A 19,475-nucleotide genomic window follows, 5' to 3' on the forward strand; every position below is an offset into this window, starting at 1 on the left:
TGCTTACTGCTCCCTAAAATTATCTTCAACAGATTGAGATCTTTATGAGCTTTCACTGTAAATCTAAATGATCCTTTTCTTAGTCATCTCCCCAGCAAATTGAATAGTCAAAATGGCCCTTGTTTTTTCTAGATAGATCTGAAAACTATATATGTGGAGGATCTGCCTTACAAAGTGAGAATCCATTGGTGTTTGAAAATATGATGTCTTTTCCAATTAAAATTACAATAAAAGCTATTTTAGTGTATTTCTTATCTTAAAAAAAATTCCTGTATAAAAAATTACATTCCAGCAAAAAAAAAGAAATCTGACACATTTTACCAGAAATAAAAGTAGAAAAATCAAACTTTTAGTGTGTTATCTTGTCAAATTCAATGTTGGAAAGCTTCTTGTTCCAGTTTCCACTTGTCTTTTATAGATCTCCTGTGTTTTATTCTCAGCTGGTCTGGGCAAGAGTGCATCAAAGTTTCTGGAATATCTGGATGGAGAGCTTTGCTTTTATAAGAGAATGGAAAACACAAAGTGTCTAAAACTGTAGTTTTCAGAGCTGATGCCTTGCTATTTTAATCTTCTGAAATTATTTCAGAATAAACTTCAAAATAGAAATTCTGATAGGTACTTTTTGTTATGTCTTAATGATAATGTATTCTTTTTTCAGTGAATGACAAGTATAGTGTGCAGATGATGGACCTACTAGACTCTTCTGACAAGTTTTATGTTAGCCTCAACTCTTATTTCTTGTTAACCTAAAACTATTCAGATCTGGTAGGGTGAGAATTTGGAGCAGTACTGAGAGAAACTGCAGTTGAGAATAATCAGTATATAGTTTCAGTGATTCTTTTTTTCCACCCTAATTCCGAACAGTTTATCAGTCTCTCTTACTTTAAAGTTGTGTGCTATACTATTTAAGAAGTCTTCAAAAAGCTGTCTGTGACATTACTTGTATTATGACAGTAAGTATATGGAAGACCCTAGTAGAGATGCTCCTTGATGGATTCTGTTTTTTTTTTTTCTATGGGAAATACATGTGTCCAGAGATGATCTATTTAAACTTTGATAAGAAAAGTTTGCTGAACCCTTACAACTCTTCCTGCTATAATAACTTACATGGTTTGACAGAAATGATGTGCAGTTTCTCTTGTGATTCTTTCTGGGGAAACACGGGTAGTGGCAACAAATAAGAGAATATCCACAAGTAAACAGAAGAAGTATCTTTAAAACTTCTGTGAACATTTAATGAAAAGATTTTTCTGGATTTTGTCATAGAAGCAATTTTGCGCTTGAAATTAATTGTTAGTTAATAGATAGCTGAGATTTTATTGCAGTATTCTTTTGTGCATTTTACTGGTGCCCTAGTTTTATGAAGCTCGGGAATAGTCACATGAATGTATTCTCAGATTTTCATCCAATATTGTTGCTAAGGAAACATCATCTTTAATACTGTATCCTCGTCTGCAGCCTGTCTGTACTAATCAGTGCCTGTTAATGCTCGGGAGAAAACAAGAAAAGATGGAAAAGTGCTGATTTTTTTTTTTATTATTATAAAAAGTCTGCCGTATAATGTTCTTCTGGATCCCTCGCCACTAAAAATCTAATACAAATTGGAAGGTCACATCCATGTCTCTGTTCTCATCCCAAACAGACATAGTGTTTACAGCTCTTATACTTTTTTTCAAGAGGAAGGCATTAATAATTAACATCATTTATCTAACATAGATACTGTACAATGTGTAGGTCTGTTCAAAATACTGGGAAATGCTTGAGTGCTATTCTAGAAGGGAGTTTTTGTATAAAATATAAAAGAGAAGCTTAAATACCTTGAACTGAGAAACATACCCCTTTTCAATATACTGTTAAAACTGTAATCCTGAATTTCAGCGTGCTTTGAATACCTAGCTATCAGGCAGATGTATCAGTGGAACTCTCTGTTCTCTAAACGTCTGGCTATTTGGTGTTGCTGCAATAGTGGCAGGCAGATTTTTGGAATTTTCTACTGAACTCTTCTGAGAAGAGTGTCAGGTTTTATAGCCAATTTCTGGTAAGTTTGACCTAACACTTTGTTAGCCTAATTTTTATTTTGTTTTAAAACCACTTACGCCTTTTGAATGTATTAATTTAGCTCTGCCTCTTTGGAGGTACTACATTAGATCCAGTTTCTGCTCTAGGAGAGGCCTGGTCCTAAAGGCTGGAGGCAGGCAGGAAGGCCTGCAGAACTTGTCTTGTTAGGAATATTTGTTTCCTTTTTTGGACAGGCAGCGATTTCTCATTCATTGGCTTAGTCATCCCTCGATGAAGAGGAAAGAAATCAGACGCAATTTTACAGTCTAGCTGTATAGGCTAGGTGCAAGCACAGTTTCAGCAATTTAGTCTGGATAGGTCATCCCCGCATTCATTATCAGGACAGTAAAAAGAACTGGTATGACTGCAGAATCATCTTATTTCACTAAGCAATCCCCTCCTTTTCTTCTCTATATGAGAAGAAATGCAAAAAAGTGTGTGTGAGGATAACGTGTTGAAGTCCGTAGAGCCCACACCAATAGCTTTCGCAGCTGAAGAGGTGTCTTGGAGATTCCCACCAGGGGCATCCAGAGAGAACATACACTCATTGTTTGTTCCTGTTAACTGCATGACATCCATGAGTCCAAGTGGTCCCTGGATAGCAAACTTCTATGATTATCCATTTTCAAGCATTCATTCTATTTGTATTTTTTTTCTTTCTGCCACAAGAAGCTGTGTATAGACCATTGTGCAAAGAATGTTCTAATATTGGAAATTCCTGAATCTGTGAACTATATTAATGCTTTTATTCTGCAGGTTAGACCAAGATACAATATTTTGATATTAATAGCTATGTATGTAAGGACTCCTTAACTGTTCATACTCCAACAAAGGAAAGAACACACAAGGGTCTCCAGGTCTCTTAAAACTGCAGTCTAGTTCTTGAGCTTTCATCAGTACTCAACACTACATAGTGCCACGTGGATGAAATAAGTAGTCAGGACTTGAATATTAAGGAGGAGCATCTCCTATCTATCCTGATAGCCACAGCCAGTGAGATAAAATACTTGCAAGTAGTACTTTAACCTGCCCTTTACTCCGCAGTGTGAAACAAATGGTGAGGAAAGTGCTTGCAGGAGATTGTTAATTCTACAATATTGTCTGCTGTGATTAAAATGCAGGCTTTGGATCCTAGTTTGTGCTGCATTATCCCATATCAAGGCAGAGCTTGAGCTCAGTTGTTTAAGCAAGTATTTTGTATCATGATACAGAATGAACAAATACTGTGATATTATTAACTTATTAATTAGAAGGAGGGGAAAAGGATTTTGTATGTTTACCTAATATGCTTAGAATGGAGTTAGTTGCCAAATTTGGGACTAGGATATAACTTTTTCGTCATCATAATGTCAGGCTATGTTAGACTTCCTTTGCCTTCTCTTACAACATGGTGTATGATTCACTTCTTGAAATCATCCATGCTTTTTCATCTGTCAAATTCTGTGGGATTGCAGGTTCCTAAGCCTTTGGTGGCCTTTGCAACGGTTGTCCCTTCTGTCTCTGATGCTTTGCATTGTTTGTGGGTTTTGGACTTTAGTTCTAAGCATGCTAAATTAGTTACAAGGTGCTGGGAAGTGTTTTGTGAGGTATAGTGTACAGGGTGTTCTTGCATGTGTGTGTCCAGAGTGACACCAGGGAGCTTTTCAAACAAATTGTCTAACAACTCTGCAGTTGTGGGATGGTAACCCTAATCTATTCATCCCTTCTAGTATTTCTGTGTTCCTATGATTCATTTGCCTGAAATTGCACAATGCACTAATAGCAGAGCTAAGTATGGGATTGAAGAGCCCTGACATCAGGTTTCATGAATCAGTCATAAAACTGCTTTATTTTTACTTTTTCTCTTAGTTTCAATCTCTGACTTTTTTTTCCTTGCTTAGTCTCTTCACTTCTTTCCCCTTCTTGCATTTCTTTGTTGTCCATCAGGCCTTTGTTTCCCACTTCATGGTGTCTTTGTAAAAATTAGATACTTTTGAATGTGGTGTTTTCTCCTGCTTCAGATGCTTTCTACTATTTCCCCAAACATACATAACCTGCCTGTGCATGCTCTGGGAAGGGATGTGCTTGCAGGTTTTGGTCAGGACTAGGTAGCAGAGCTAGAGAGAAATGTGATAAGTTTTGTTTGCCAGTTCCTTTTTGCACTCTTTTTTAGTTATGAAGTTGCTGTATCAAATAAAGAAGGAACAATAGAACCAGAGAAATAACTGGTATTGATGAGAAGCGAAGTGGGGAAATATTGGTTGTTTGATTCCCGGTACCAAGGATAATGCAGAGTAGCAAGGAAGAGGAATTCCCAAAGAAAAGTTGCAAGATCCAGAGTCTTTACATTTTGTAGAACCTTTGAAGGTTAAAAGGTACTCCTCTCTTTACAGTTGTGCATGTGGAATTTTTCATGCAATAGCAACTATCTAAAACACTATGTTATAATAGAAAAATACAGAAGTATATGGCATGGTATAGCATGACTTACTGAAATACTAAATAAAATCTAATGCAGTTGTCTCTTACTCTTTTTGTACAGAAAAAAAAAATATATCTTTTTAATTTGATCTTTTTCTGATCATTTCCTGATTGCTTTATCCTGCCTGTTTCTACTATGTATATAGACTCCCCTTGTCTCCACGCTTTGAGCTTCATTTATCAAAATCTATGTTCAGGTGTCAGAACTTACTATCATTGCAAAGTGCTTCACCTCTCTCCTTTCCAAGTAATGTTAAGACAAATGCATGTACTGTTTGTTCATAGTTCAGCCCTCCAGTCTCCCAAGATCATTCCTCTATGATTTGTTGGGAGGGTGGGAAGGGGGGGCAAAATTAGCTTAGCAAAGTTAAATAGTCACCTTTCAAAAGCTTGTTTTCCTGTCTCACATATGACATTTCTCATTTCACTTTGGCTTGTTGTACCTAGTTTGTGTAGAATTTCATCAAATACCTCGGTTGGTTTTCTATTAGAATATCTTCTTCTTTCTTACTTTCCTGTATTATGACATACGAATCAACAGACCTCATGTCCCCTCTTGCAGCTTGCTTGCATAAACAAAGCAAAAAACTGTCTTAATGACTAACGTGCTCTTTAGCTTGGTCCCTGATTTGACAAAAATATTGCAGAGATCCTCTGTGGACTTTGAAAGACTGAAATATCAACTCTAAGAAAATTTCTGCAATGTTAAAAGTAAATAATTATTCGAAATCAACTATCTCCAATTGTTCTATAGTAAAATTAAGACATTTAAGGTGATCTTCATCTCACTTAACTGTAGCCATCTAGTCTAAGCTAATCATGCTTTGGCTTGCTACACCGTCAGTGGAGAGGTACCTTGAGAAGGCTATTCAATCCTCTCATGAAAAGACCATCAAATAATATTTGGAATGAAATGCCTCTGGAGATGTATATCTCTCTCCATTGACAGCTAAACACTGCTTTAGTTCCATATCCTTTGTCTTTGTATTTTCAAATGTCAAATGGCAAGAAAGGGAAAATAGATCATTTTTAGCACATGAAAATCTGGCTTAATTTAATAAATTGTGTTTTTTGGAACAGAAGGATAATGAATATTGGAGAGTTTGATTGGAAAAAGGCTTGAAGATTCAAACTGGAGAAAGGTGGGGATATGGACTGTATTAAAGGAAATTTTACAGCTATTGTGAAATCTGTGATACAAGATAACATGTTTATATCTACTATTAATGAAAAATATTATAAAATAATTTTTAAGGAGTAATATTATTGCAAAAAATAGACAAATGCAGAAAGTTTCATGCAAAAATATTTTTGTATTTTAAATGGTTTACTTTTTTTTGGCAGCCTGGCTTTGCATCCTGAGCGTGTGTTGGTGGCAACAGGTCAAGTTGGAAAAGAACCATATATCTGTGTGTGGGACTCGTACACTGTGCAAACTGTATCTGTTCTGAAAGATGTTCACACACATGGTATAGCTTGCTTGGCTTTTGATTTAGATGGTCAGGTATGTAATTAACATTCTTTTTTCACACCCTTAAGAAACTGTATATCTGTCAGAAGTCTTGTTTTGTAGCTTTTTCTTTTTTAAGGAAATGTATTGACCCAGGTTTTATCTGCTTGTTCTCAGGTCCAGAAAAATGTTGGAGTTAGTAGTGACTGACAAATTTTTACATTTGGCAAGAAAAGTGTAACTTCAAAAGAGATTTGAATGAAGATGAGGTGATAGGGAGATTCTTCAAGGTACAGTCAGGCCCAGGGAGGCTGTAAAAACATCTCTTGCTCTCTTTCTTGCTCTCTCTCTCTCTCTCTCTCTTGCTCTTTCTTTTTCTCTTCTCTTTCTCTCATTTCCATCCTGTGGACCACAGTTCAGGGTTGCACCACATGGTTGAAGGCAGCTGACCTCCCCTGTCTTGTGTGCAAAGCCCTGGCCATCTCATTGTGATGCTGATCTTGAACACCAGATGTTCTTGGGCAGTATCCCCTTGTATGTCATGCGTTTTGCATGTGCTCATGGCTCTCCATATTTGGACCACCTGTTTAGCATAATATAAATGCAAAAAAAAAAAAGGAAAAAAAAAAGAAAAAACAAGTAGACTCTCATTCATCTCTCTGGATCCAAGATATAAGAAATAAATTGTATGGGGTTACAGCTATGTTACTTCACAGCATTCTCTGAATAGTAAATTGCTTTCCACAGCTGTTACATATAAGGGAAGTTGTTTTACCGTACACTTGCTTCTATGAGTAGAGAGGCTTGTTTGGTTGGTGTATTACATTAGAAATGAGAAATACATATTAGTTGAGTAGTTGAAGAGGTACTAGCTAGGGAAGTCCTTCCTGCAGTAGTGCTTGCCTGGTCTTATGCAGCACTTCTTCCCTTCCCAATTAGCCTTGCCATGTGATACTCAGATTTAGCTATATTCTCAGTTCCCCCTGCTTGCCAAAAAGAGCAATTTCTGTTATTTATTACCGTGTTCCCAAGTGAAGGTTTAATGTTGGAGAGACCAGTTGCTGTCCTTACTATGATATGAAGCGGAGCGATATTGAACGTAAGTAGCGGAAAGCCTGGTTGTAAGTGTTGGTTTTGTTAAAACATCCTGAAATTATTGTAGGGAAGTTTTGAGTTTGTCATAATGATTTACAAATTTTATATTTTAGACTTCTCACTTTTTACAGCTTTTCAGAGTCAACTGCTTTCTGGAACATCATTTCTAGTTGGCAGTGATGTCTACGTCATCCTTGTCTGTATAAACCCTTTTCTCAGTTGCTCTCATGAACAGCCTTCATAATTGAAGGTCCAAGTTTACCTAAGATTGTTTGTTGAAGTCCCTTCACAATTAAACTTTCTTAGAAAGAGATTAGGTGTTTCCTGTGTGTATTGGAGAGATTTGACTGTAGATGCGTGATTTGTTTTAGGAATATCTGTGGATCTAAAGTACTGATTTTTATATTTAAAGCAATAAATGGACAGAATCTAGACTGCTTTTCTCAGCATTTCCATATGATCACCTTTTTCAAAACACTTGTTAGAATTCTGTGTTCTCAAAGGGAAGCTGCATACAGGTTTTTCAAAATCTATGTCATCAGAATTGTCTCCATATGGGAATGCAGTAAAACATAACCTAGTCCAGAAAGATCTGCAAAATATGTTGTTTTGCCAGCCCTTTTAAATCCAGATTTTCTGGTTCTTAGGAGAAACTGAAAACATCATTTAATCTCCCTTTTTGAGAAGTAAATGTTTCAGCTTATATCTGGTACACACACATTTTGTGTAATGCCTATTTAGTAATTGTAGAGCTAGCCTGCTTTTATTCCTCTCATTCGGAAGTAGGGCTGCAATTGAATTGTTTGGAGGTGTAGCTAGACTTGAAACTAGTGTTCTTTCTGAGAACGTTTCCTCAGGTGGAACAGAAAGGTTGGACTTTGGAGCATCTGAAAACTTGAAGTTGGCATTAGTAAATAAGAAATATGTAGATCACTTGCATTTAACTTCTTTTTTTCTTGTTCTTCCCATGATCTTTGAACTTTTCAGACAGTAAAGAAATAGTATTATTGGAAGTAGATTTCTGTCTTTGGGGAAAGTTTTGCTTATATCTGAGGTTTGTTTTTAATTTTTTTTCAAACTCACTTTGATCTACATAGAAATTAAATTTTCCTGAATATGCATAAGAATTAGCTATTAAACAGTGAAAAAATTGTATCAGAAAGATTTGCAATTCTTTCATCTGTCAAAATTAAGATGTTGCAGTTCATGAATAAACAATAAAATAACTTCACTTCCTTAAAAAAATTACTACACAACTTCATTTTGTATAGTTTTTAATACTGCTAAAATTTTTCTGTTAAGAATTTGTATAGCACAAATAACATTTTCATTGATTAACGGATGTAATAAGTGGACTGTTAGCTATTCTGATCAATGATTTGTATAAAGAAATTTTTGCAATATATCTTCGCAGATGAGAATAAGATCTTAAGGCTTGGAGAGCATAGGAAGATCTTAAATTTTTTTTCTGTGTTTCCTTGGAACAATCTTTTGGTCTGTTCTAGTTTTATAGTTTAATTGGCTTCACACTCTTTCTGCGTATGAGTATACTTGATGAAATCCTTTAGAGAAAGTTTTGGGCCTTGTTGGATTCTGATTTGGTAATGGATTCAGACAGAAAGAGTTATTCATGCATGTTTTGAAGACTCAAACAAAAGACCTTTCAACCTTTAACTATTTTAAATCTTTTATTTGTTGTAGGAATTTTGAAGAAAATCTTTTTTCTATGTATCTCCTGAACTTTTAAAATAAATACTGAAATTTTGCAAGTTATATGTGATTAAATGTAAACACAAATAGTTTCATTAACTTCAGTGATGTTGCTTGTGTTTTTTCTGTAAATTTGTCCAGATTGGTGCTTGCCATATATAATATATATAATTATACATTAAACATTGTAAATCAGCACTATGTTATTATCTGAGATGATGTTAGGTTTTTTTATGATCATGATGCAATTCAACAGATGGATATTGTTTCCACTTCAAATTTATTGTGATTTTGTTATCCCTCAAAATTATGACTTCCTTAATGTTTTGAGTTATTTTTATTTATTTATTTAATTTGGACATTTTTAGCGTTTGGTCTCAGTTGGTTTGGATTCAAAAAATACAGTATGTGTATGGGACTGGAGAAAAGGAAAGTTGTTATCAATGGCACCTGGTCATACAGACAGGGTAAGTATAACTAAACAATATAAGTGTCAATGTACTTTTAGTTTGTTAAAACATGTCTATGTACACATACTAGAGCTTTGTCTGAACAAAAAAATATTTTACAAATAGAAATTGATTTCATTTACATAAAGCCTGGGCTTTAAGATATTGGATATTTAAGATACATAAATCTTTTTCTAAAATAAAACATGTAACTCATTTATTTTTCTATGCTTTTTGTGACTGTGAGTGGGTATGGAAAGTGCTAAATTAAGGTGGTACTTAGACTGTAATCCCACTGTGGAAAATCAAAATACAAATCTCTTAGATTTTTCTAGTCCATAAATGAACCTTTATGTTATTTTATCATGTATTGTACTTACTCTGGAAAAAAACAAAAACAATATAAGGTGCGCACTGCGATTTAACTATTGAATGGAAGGGATGAAAAGGTCATTCCAATAGTCCTATTTAAAACATTTCAAAAATGTTTCTAAATATGTTTTCTGTTGTCTTTTGATCAGTGGAGAGCATATTGTCTGTTAGTTTGATATGAGTTGTTACTGTTTTCACTTGCTCATGCTAGAAAGGCCATCTCTACTGACATTCGTGGGTTTTTTTATGCAGATATTTGATATTTCTTGGGATTTGTACCAGCCAAACAAGCTTGTCAGCTGTGGCGTAAAACACATCAAGGTAATGAAATAAATGTTCATAAAGTATTTAAGGTACTAGTTTATACTTTGTGAAATATGTGAAAAATAGAATCTAACAGGAATATATAATTATAACATAAAAGTTTCTCCATAAGCATAATACTAATTCTTAGGAACTGTATTCATGGATCATACTTGATTACACTAGACATTTTACAATATACACAGTGGAAAACAGACCATCTCTGTTCAAAGGCGTTCATGGTCTGGCAGAGAAAAGCAGAAGGAATGAAACAGTTGTCAGGAGCATCATATGTAATGATCATGATACGATTTAAATTTTAGGTAGTCTAAAATACACTGTTTGAGATCCCAAATAGCATAAGAGAATATAAGAAAAAGTACACTGATTTGAGATTGGTTCAGGTACTCAAGTTTCTGATTCTCCCTGAGAAATTAATGAATTGGCACACTGCAGAGATGAAAAACACATCTTACAGTTTGAGAGAATACAGGGATATAGTGTAAAGATAAAGGAAAAATGCTTGATTTTTTTTTTTAATTCTTTTTCTGTTCGCTGCTGTTTTTCCTGTCTGTGTCATTTTGAACACCAGAATAATACTGCCCATTAGAGGATTCATAATTTGGACAGGTCACACCTTTTTCAAGTATTTCACAGAAACATTCTGCTGCTTTTGATCCATGTACCAACAGGCATACAGAAGCAGTTCCTCCTTCAGCCTTCTGTCAGCGGGATTATCAGTGCTGACTGCCATCACATGTGTTTCTCCCTTCTCCCATGTACTTCTTCTGTGTTACCACATAAAAGCAGTAGATGGCAGCTTGAAAGTTCTGCATTGCTCTTACACCTAGGTTCCCATGGTGGGAAAATTTTGTCGCTTTTTATACAATGAACTCTTAGATGAATATGTATGAATGGTTTATTGATTTAGCATACTGTTTAGTATTTGGTTTAAAGATTTCCACAAGCTTGATTAGTAGTTATCCTTTTCTGCTTCAAGATTTAAAAAGGCCATTATGCCACTAGTGAGCTAACATTTGCCAACCATGATTTAATATATTTAAGGTGTCTTTATGTTGTCAATACCTATCTCTTTAGACAAGTAAAAGTTTGTTTTAGCAACTTCGAGGATTTTGAAAGCGTTTTAAAATAATAATATTCTGAGCATTTTAAAAACAATGTGTTTCCTTAGAGATGACTTTAAATAAAAATCTGAATTCTAGAGAGTTAGAAGTATTTTGATCAGGCAAGAAATTTGTCTTTTTTTTCTTAACACATTCCTTCTTCATGTTTCTTTAGATATCAAATAATTATTTCCATGTTTGTAATATTATTGTGTTTGTTACCTCACAAAGAATTTTAAGCAAATTGTAATATGATTTAAGCTATGTAGACAATTCCAAATGAACAGATATCAAGGAATTACTTTTCTCAGATATGTTATCTGCTTTCGTATTGTGTCTGGATGTCTAATTTATGCAGTAATTGTGCAGTTACTTCTCAAACAACAACATAATCTGTGACTCCATGAGCTGTGATTAAAGAAATAACAGTTAAGATACAGGGATTTGTCTAATCAGTCTATGGTTATTTTTTAATTAAAGTATTGTTAGTACAAAAATCTCTTCACTGATACATTGCTTACATTATCCTGTACTAATTGAGTTCTCTGCTCAGAATTTTGAATAGATTATTGGTAACAAATAAATTTGCTCTGAAATGTAGTTTAGTAAACAAGTATACAGGGAAGATGTGTGACACAATGTAAATGTAAGCTGTTAGCAGTGATGAAGAAATGCTTTCATATTTAGCACTGGATTACGAGTTCTGTCCAGCAGCCTGTTGACTTTCTAATGCACGCTTACATATGTGGACAGGAGGGTTTGACAGGAAGATGCAATTGTTGCTTGTCTGAAGGGATGTCRGAAAATAGAGTGTAGCTGGAGATCTGCTTGGCAAGTGCCATATTCTGACAAGAGATTTGGCATGTTTGTCAAGCCCGTCTTTGGTTTAGGAGTCAATAGTGCACATTGCATCACCAAAGGGGAAATTCATCCTTACATCATTGCCATAATCACATGCTAACAGTTTATTAGAAAGATCTCTCAAATGTCTGCCTTAGACAGATGGCCGCTTTATGTGATCAGTGTTTCTGATGACAAGCGGTAAGTCTATAACAAAATGAGCTACTTGCAAATGGAGCAAGTGGCAACCCTATCTGAAACCTACATACTCAGCTTATAGATGCCTGAAGTAATATAAAGTACAAATGCAGCACTTGCAAATTGAAAATTCACCACTTGTCTTATATCAAAGAAAGATCTACTAATTCTATTATGAAACACTTTTCAAAAATTATTGAAAATACAGCCAACTTAAAAATTACAATTTGCTGAAAGTATTTCAGTCTGATTTGAAACTGATACCAGAAACTCTTGCTCACCTAGTTTACTATGTAGGTTTTATGGAAAGATAAAGTTGGTTGGTTAAATAAAAAATTGTTAAACAGCTGGAGAACTAAAGTAGTGAGAAGAGTATGGAAGATCATGTCTTTTGGAGGCAAGGTACTTTTCTCCTAGATGTACATGCTAAATTATAGAATTTAACCATTTTATCTTGCAGTTCTGGAGCTTGTGTGGGAATTCATTGACACCAAAACGTGGTGTTTTTGGCAAAACTGGTGATCTCCAAACTATATTGTGCCTGGCCTGTGCAAGAGATGAAGTGACATATTCTGGTGCACTTAATGGAGATATATATGTATGGAAAGGAATCAACCTTGTACGGACAATACAGGGAGCACATGCTGTAAGTATGTCTCTTTAAACTAATCTGAAATGTTAAACAGATTTCTGGAGAGCCAGAAAGGGCAGTACAAGATTACCTGATCTGTCTTGCTCGGAGAGAATGAACTGTACTGGTGTCATTCTTGATACGTGTTTGTCTGACTTGTTCTTAAACAATTCTGACGACAGAGGCTCAGTGCTCTGATTCCCCCCCCCCCCGCGCATTACTGAGGATCACTGTTATGGTGGATACTGAGTGGTGGATTGAGAGCTCCATTTAGGTGTCTATTTGTGTATTATGACTCCCATTATAGTCAACGGGGATTTAATCAATAATCAATGGAGCCTGAAATGCATTTTAATTTAGCTTTAATTAGGCATCTGTGGCTCTGTTCATTCGCTCACACATAGGCATCCAGTGCCATTTTAGATACCCAGGCTCAGTATATAGCTGCCTCCCCAAAACATCATGGGTCTGTCTTATCTGTCCTTTGTGGATGTCTGATTTATCCAAAAGCATCTCAGATGGCCTAAACTTCTGTATTTAGGCAATGGATGGTGAAACAATGGGTGGGAACAGATTGCCCAGAGAGGTTGTGGAGTCTCCAACCTTGGAGATACTCAAAACCCAACTGGACACAACCCTGAGCAACCTGCTCTGGCTGACCCTGCTTTGAGCAGGGGAGTTGGACTATATGCTCTCCAGGGGTTCCTTCCAACTTCTGCTATTCTGAATTGAGTGAATTGAGTCCTACTAGCTGGTCATCTGATAGCTCTCTACGTTCCATTGTTTGTACTAACTATGATGCAAACCCTAACACCTAGCTCATTTGTAGGCACCTATGTTTAGTCATGTTAAGTTGACTCAGTCACTTCTTATACTTGTCCTATCTTGCTGCCTTTTACTGCATTAATTCAGCTTTTAGAACAGTATACAGCTGTGAAAAGCGAAGAAATGTCAGTGAAAGTTTGATAATTTTTTTCAAATGTGCTTGGTAAGATTTTATTTATAAACAACAYGCTTAGTGCAACTATGATATGATTATATTTTTTTCTGTATAAGTTTTCATTATTTTTTCAATATTCTTTTACGCCATATGGTTTTCTAATAGAGGCAGGCAGCAAACCCCCCCTCAACTTAATGGTTCATAATCTACTTTGTACATGTCAAGCTATGATAGTCCTTTTCCTCTCATTGTAGTAGGTAATGTATGGCAATATAATGCAAGACTCAACTTCTAAGGTTGTCCGTGTATCACTCAAAAACAAAACCACCAGTTTTTCCTGTTCTTTGAACTTAAAAGGCATTAACTGTCAAGGTAACTTTATGGTGCTATATTATTTGCTGTTTGAAGACTGATTTTTAGTTTTGGAAAGCATTATATCTTCTAGACATTATTTGAAGCTGTTCCCTCATACTAATTGAAATAATGTGAAAATACAAACATATGAGTTCGTATGTTCTAATTTTGAAAGTCTGGATAAAAGCAGTAAAAGTTAATTTTATTTCCTATAAGAAAGAAAATTTCTGTATATTTCTCATATGAATATTTCTATTTCATTCTCTAATATGTCTCATAAACATTTGTAACTGGAACTGGCAGTATTGGACTGGATGTGATGATGCATGCAACTGAAATATTAAAACCACTCTTTATAATTTGTTCAGGTAGAATGGAGAGAACAAAAAAGTGATGAATGATCTATATGTGGGAGAAGTTTCAGTCAGTCTGTAGTAAGAAGACCCTTTTGGTTTACTGGTGATTTAGAAGTGTACATTTGGGAATTACCAATCTAACCCCTTTTAAATTATTAGTTAATTCAGAAAACTGTATAATATGATAGTGTATCTGATTCTGAATAAAAAGTAGAGTTATGAAGAACGTAAGTGTGGGAAACGTATCCTAGACTATATTTCTTGCTTTTGAAATTTCTTCCTATACATATATATGTATGTACAAAAAAATTTATGTACACATACCCTCCTATATGCACCTATTGGAACATGTAAAGTATTCATTAAGGCCCAAATCAGAAGCCAGAAAGTATGAGGGAATATATCCCTGATTCTTACTCTATACCTTAGGACTTTTTTTTTTGTTTGTATTCATATTTTCCTAAGGTGACCTGGATATTTACTTTTTAATATTGAAGTTTGGGAAAAGGAGTTTTTAAATGGTTTAGATGGCATATGCAGACCTGGATACCTAAAGGAAATAGCATACTTTGTCTCCTATCTAAAACTGATTAGGAGAATACCCTTCCATCCGGTTCAGTGCTGTAAAAGACATCTGTCCTGTATATCCACATATTTGTTACTTCAAGTATTCAAAATTTCAACTGCTTTTTGTCAAAATGATGTATTGCTTTTCAGCTGTTTCGGTATGRAAAGGCCCAACCGTTAAAGACAGGATGATGAGAACTTGTTGTTGCATTACCTTAGGTGCTGCATTAGTTCCTTGCTGAGCACAAGATCAAATTTGAAGTGCTCTGTTCCTTATCCTTATCTGTAGCATCAGTGGACAGAGCTCAGGTGACCTTGGAGTAGGTCTCRTCTAACCTGTTTTTGGCTGGGTCCTTTTGGATCAATGGAACTGTTCTCTGCAGTAGGTACACAAGTCCATGACTCTGGAATTCTTTCCACAAGCAGTTAGAGTCTCTACAAATCTCACCAATTTCAGAAAATACAATAAAATCTCTCTAAAAACCTTACTTTCTAACAAAATGAAAGCTAGTTTTATGATAAAATATTAGCTAAAAGGATAATATTGTCAGGCAGTTGTAAACACAAGATAAAAATTTGGAATAACAGTGTCTCCTCAGGCATACGAAGCTATAAAATTAATACAAAATAACTGTAAAATAATAAATTGTTTCTTCTTGTCTATTCTGTTAAAAGAAAATGCAGATATAAATAATATTATTTGTGATGTGAATATGTTGTTGTTAAAGGCACAGAGTGAGCATGGTAGGGAATTGGTATAAATCACCCAATGTTGCATTCAGTATGCTCCTATTGGAATCCTCATCCTTCTTGCATGCCTGATTATCATCCCTCATCATCACTCCCTACCAGGCTTGAATTAGACTGAAAATTTATTCGAGGAAACATGTCTCATTATGTGCATAAAGCACTGTGTATTCCTTTCCTGCAACATAAATAGTAAGGATCTGAGATACAGGAACACATTTTCTGAAGTGCTAGGGATTTGAGGACATAGTCTGTCCAGCTGGTAGTGGTCTGTGTTAATACAGCAAACAGGTTCTTTTCAAAGTTTTGGCTGCCTTTATTATAGTTACCTTAGTTGAAAAGGCATTTTTCATTTTAAGAATAATACAATATGAAAAATAAACAATGGTATGGTGTCCAGTATAGGTAACAGAGGAAATAGATAGCAGCTTTATCACTATCAGACAAAATAAGAATTCACAGCTAAACCAAATTATCTGTCTTCTGTCATAGCAATACTAAGAACTGTAGACAGAGGAAAGAAGAGTTGCTGGCAGATTCATATCAGAGTTTGACTGGGAAACGAAAAGGTGAAAGAAAGYAGCGTGTTGGAATGACTGGGGAATCATTTGGAAGAGGACTACAGTTCCGTCGAACATAGAAGTAGGAGCGAAAGGTAGAAAAGATGAAAATGAGCAGGAGTTAAGAGTAAAGGCACGGCGCTTATATGCAGAGGATGTTAGATAGCAATGGGAAATTGTAGAATTTTGTTTTTGCAAATCTCTCCTGAATAATAATAATAATAATAAAAGTTTTAAAAGGGAGAAGGAAAACAGGGCAACACTAAAGCATATGTAAACTTACTGGCAGTGGCAGTACTTTAGGAGTTTATTTGTAAGCAGTACATCTGATTCTGGAAAGTTAACAATATGTATACACATTGATTTTTTAAAAAAAACCCAGTCTTTTATCAGATGTCACATTTTTGTACCACTGAAAAGAGCAGACAATAGAACCTTTTTATTTTCATCGTCTTGTAACTTCTAAATTTGAGGTAGTTCATAATTATCAAGTATATTAAACATACACACAAGATGTTACTTAAGTACTAAAACTAAATAGTATGCTTATTTTAAAAACACTGTATATTTTAAAGATTCTTGTGTGCTGTGCTTTTGCCTTGCATAGTAAACATACGTAAGATGCTTTCTCAGCAGCTGAATAATTTATTTTGAGATAGTCTTTCAGAGGTACACATTAAAGTTGTGTGGATTGATGTCAGAAACTGAGGTTAAATAACAAGCTCGAGGTTAAATAACAGGCACACTGTTAAAACTATTGCACGTCTATGTTGGTTGGCTGAACGCTGATTAAATATAGATGGAAACAATATAATGAACTTAAATGAATGGTTTTAAGCTGGTATCGTGTACCGGCATATTAAGTTGCACAGTATTTTTCTCCTACTGCTTAGGCTGTTCATGAATTTGAAAGGTAACTGTCCACTTACATCGTTTCAGACATGAGAGGCATGTAAACAATTATTTTTAATTTGTTATAGTAATATGCACATTTTTGATTAACTGTTTTAGGCATAATTTGTTAGGAAGATTAAATTGCACTGTGATGTCTCTCCACTGTAAACACACCAAAACCAATTTTAAACATTTGCAATCCTTTTCCTTGTTAGGCAATATGTTTTTAGAGGGGTTATCTTAGAGTTAGGGCCCAGCATATGAGTTGTTTTATATGTTAGCTTGGATGACCTGTGTTGTATCTAGGAGTAAAAAGGAGCCAGTGCAGTTTTCATAGAACTGGTATAATGTTTCCATTTTCCGTATTGCTCAGTAGAAGACAGTTTCTTCTTGTACCTGCCTGACATTTCCATATATAGCTTGGCCCTAATTGCAGCTAACTGCAGTAATGTGTTTTAGGAATTGTGTAGTCAGGATTAGTGTGGTGGATTTTATATGAACTACTGCATTTTAGATAAATTAAGAATTTTTTGTCTGTTGGAGGCAAAATAGGTCCAGAAGCACTAGGAAACCTATGACTACCTCAGTATTGCAGATTTCTTGGAGATATATATGTGTAATGGAAAAATATTCATGCAGTAGAGACCCTCTTTGTCCAGTTTTTCTTGTGCTTCTCGGAGCAAATATCATTTTTGGTATATCCAGGCATTTATTACTTTGTTTGCTGTCATTCAGTTCTTTCTTTCTCAATTGGATGGAACACAGATGTAATACCAGCTGGTTATATTGGAAAAATAGGAAATGTCTTGCATTTTGCAAAAACTGCCAATCAATTTGAATTATTATTTCCAGGATCTTCCCATTCATTTTGAGCAGGCAAATATAACACAGTAAAAGTGCGTGATCTTTCATGATCTTTCTCATTTTCACGAGAAATTTCTTATAGCAGAAGAACACTGTCTGTAGGTCATATTTTTTAACTTTTAAGGTGGAAGACCTTGATCTATAACTTATTTTGATTCAGGAGGACTATTAATAAAAAAAAAAAATTGTTACACTCTATTTAATTGGAGCAAACAAAGTCAGTGCCTTTGTTTGCCCCTCATTACTGTTAGGAGACTAGTGACCATTAAGAACAGAATTATGTTAATGACAGTTCCAGACTGAAAGGATTAAGGGAAGCTGGAAGGCTCCAAAGTTGCTTTGCTTTAACAATTTTGACATTTTCTAATAGCAAAGATTTAGTGGAAGGATTATGACTGGCCAAGCTAGCCGAGTAAAGAATTTTTTCCCCCTTAAGTGCAGGCCTAACAAGTAAATGAAGGGTAGCTAAGCTCAACTTCCTCCATTACATAGTGACTCTCCCTATTAATAAGGGGCCTTTTTTCACTTTTGCCTGTAATTCTACTATTCCAGCGGCACATAGACTAAAATGAGGATGTCCTATTGCATTTCAAGAGATTGAGCAAGCACATCTGCCAAATCTCCTTGGCAACCAGTATGTTCTTGTCAAGATAAGGATATTCTGTGAAATGGAAAGCAGATTAATCCTGGACCCACTTGATCTTATCTTCAGAACATTCAGCCGGTATCCCATATCACTAAATGTCTGATTTGTTTTTAATACAGACTAATTAAATCATGGATTTTGAAAGGAGTTAATTAGAGAAAAGAAAATAATCTAATTCCATTATCAAGGCTGCATTCCAAAAAGAGCTTTAGAAGATTTAAATAAGCCAGAACTTGGGCAAAATTTGGTACATGATACATAATGAGCCCAAACTCCTTCAGCCTCAAATTTGCTCAATGGTGATAAAAAGTTAATGCAGTAGAACAGATGGGCATACACGCGCAAAACCAAACATAGTTTGGACTGTTTTTTCAAAAATCTTTAGGCTTCTAAAGAAGCAGAAAGAGGATTTTCAGAACATTAGAGATAATGTGAGTTAGCCTTCTAATGTGCCTATGACTTGAAAATTYCACTACATTTCTGTTTAGTCATAAATACTTATGAAAATGTGGCTCATCTTAAAAGCCAATGTCCTGAGGGTGGACATTTCACTTTGAAAAAATTGAGTTCTACCACATTTATCTTTGAGTCTTGATTGTCACTGGACATTTTACCAATGCTTTGCTTTTTTTGTAAAAACTGAGAAAGACTATTTATTTCTCAGCTCTTAGAGTGATGATATCCCTGGTAACTGACCCTGGAGAAGCAAACACAGTCCATACTTCATGATGATCAGTCCATTGTGATACTTGCTTTAGTTATAGTTTGAGGAGAAAAAACAACTTGGTAGGAGAGGATTGTCATGAATCCCTGGAAACTCTCACAAGCCACAACACTGGATTCTAATTTGTTGTGTT

The 19,475-nt window shown here is 35.1% G+C and overlaps 1 protein-coding gene across 1 annotated transcript in view; it reads left to right on the forward strand.

Moving 5' to 3' along the window:
* Positions 1–5,337: 5,337 nt before the first annotated feature.
* Positions 5,338–19,475, forward strand: part of EML5 (echinoderm microtubule associated protein like 5) — a 96,278-nt gene continuing 82,140 nt past the window's right edge. Inside the window, exons 1-5 of the mRNA XM_026079458.1 lie at positions 5,338–5,369; positions 5,863–6,022; positions 9,142–9,240; positions 9,847–9,915; positions 12,520–12,705. Coding sequence (XP_025935243.1) covers positions 5,338–5,369; positions 5,863–6,022; positions 9,142–9,240; positions 9,847–9,915; positions 12,520–12,705 — 546 coding nt within the window. The remainder of the gene's footprint in view (positions 5,370–5,862; positions 6,023–9,141; positions 9,241–9,846; positions 9,916–12,519; positions 12,706–19,475) is intronic.

The sequence above is a fragment of the Apteryx rowi genome, unplaced genomic scaffold, assembly GCF_003343035.1.
Source record: "Apteryx rowi isolate R43461 unplaced genomic scaffold, aptRow1 scaffold_5, whole genome shotgun sequence".
Lineage (NCBI taxonomy): Eukaryota > Metazoa > Chordata > Aves > Apterygiformes > Apterygidae > Apteryx > Apteryx rowi.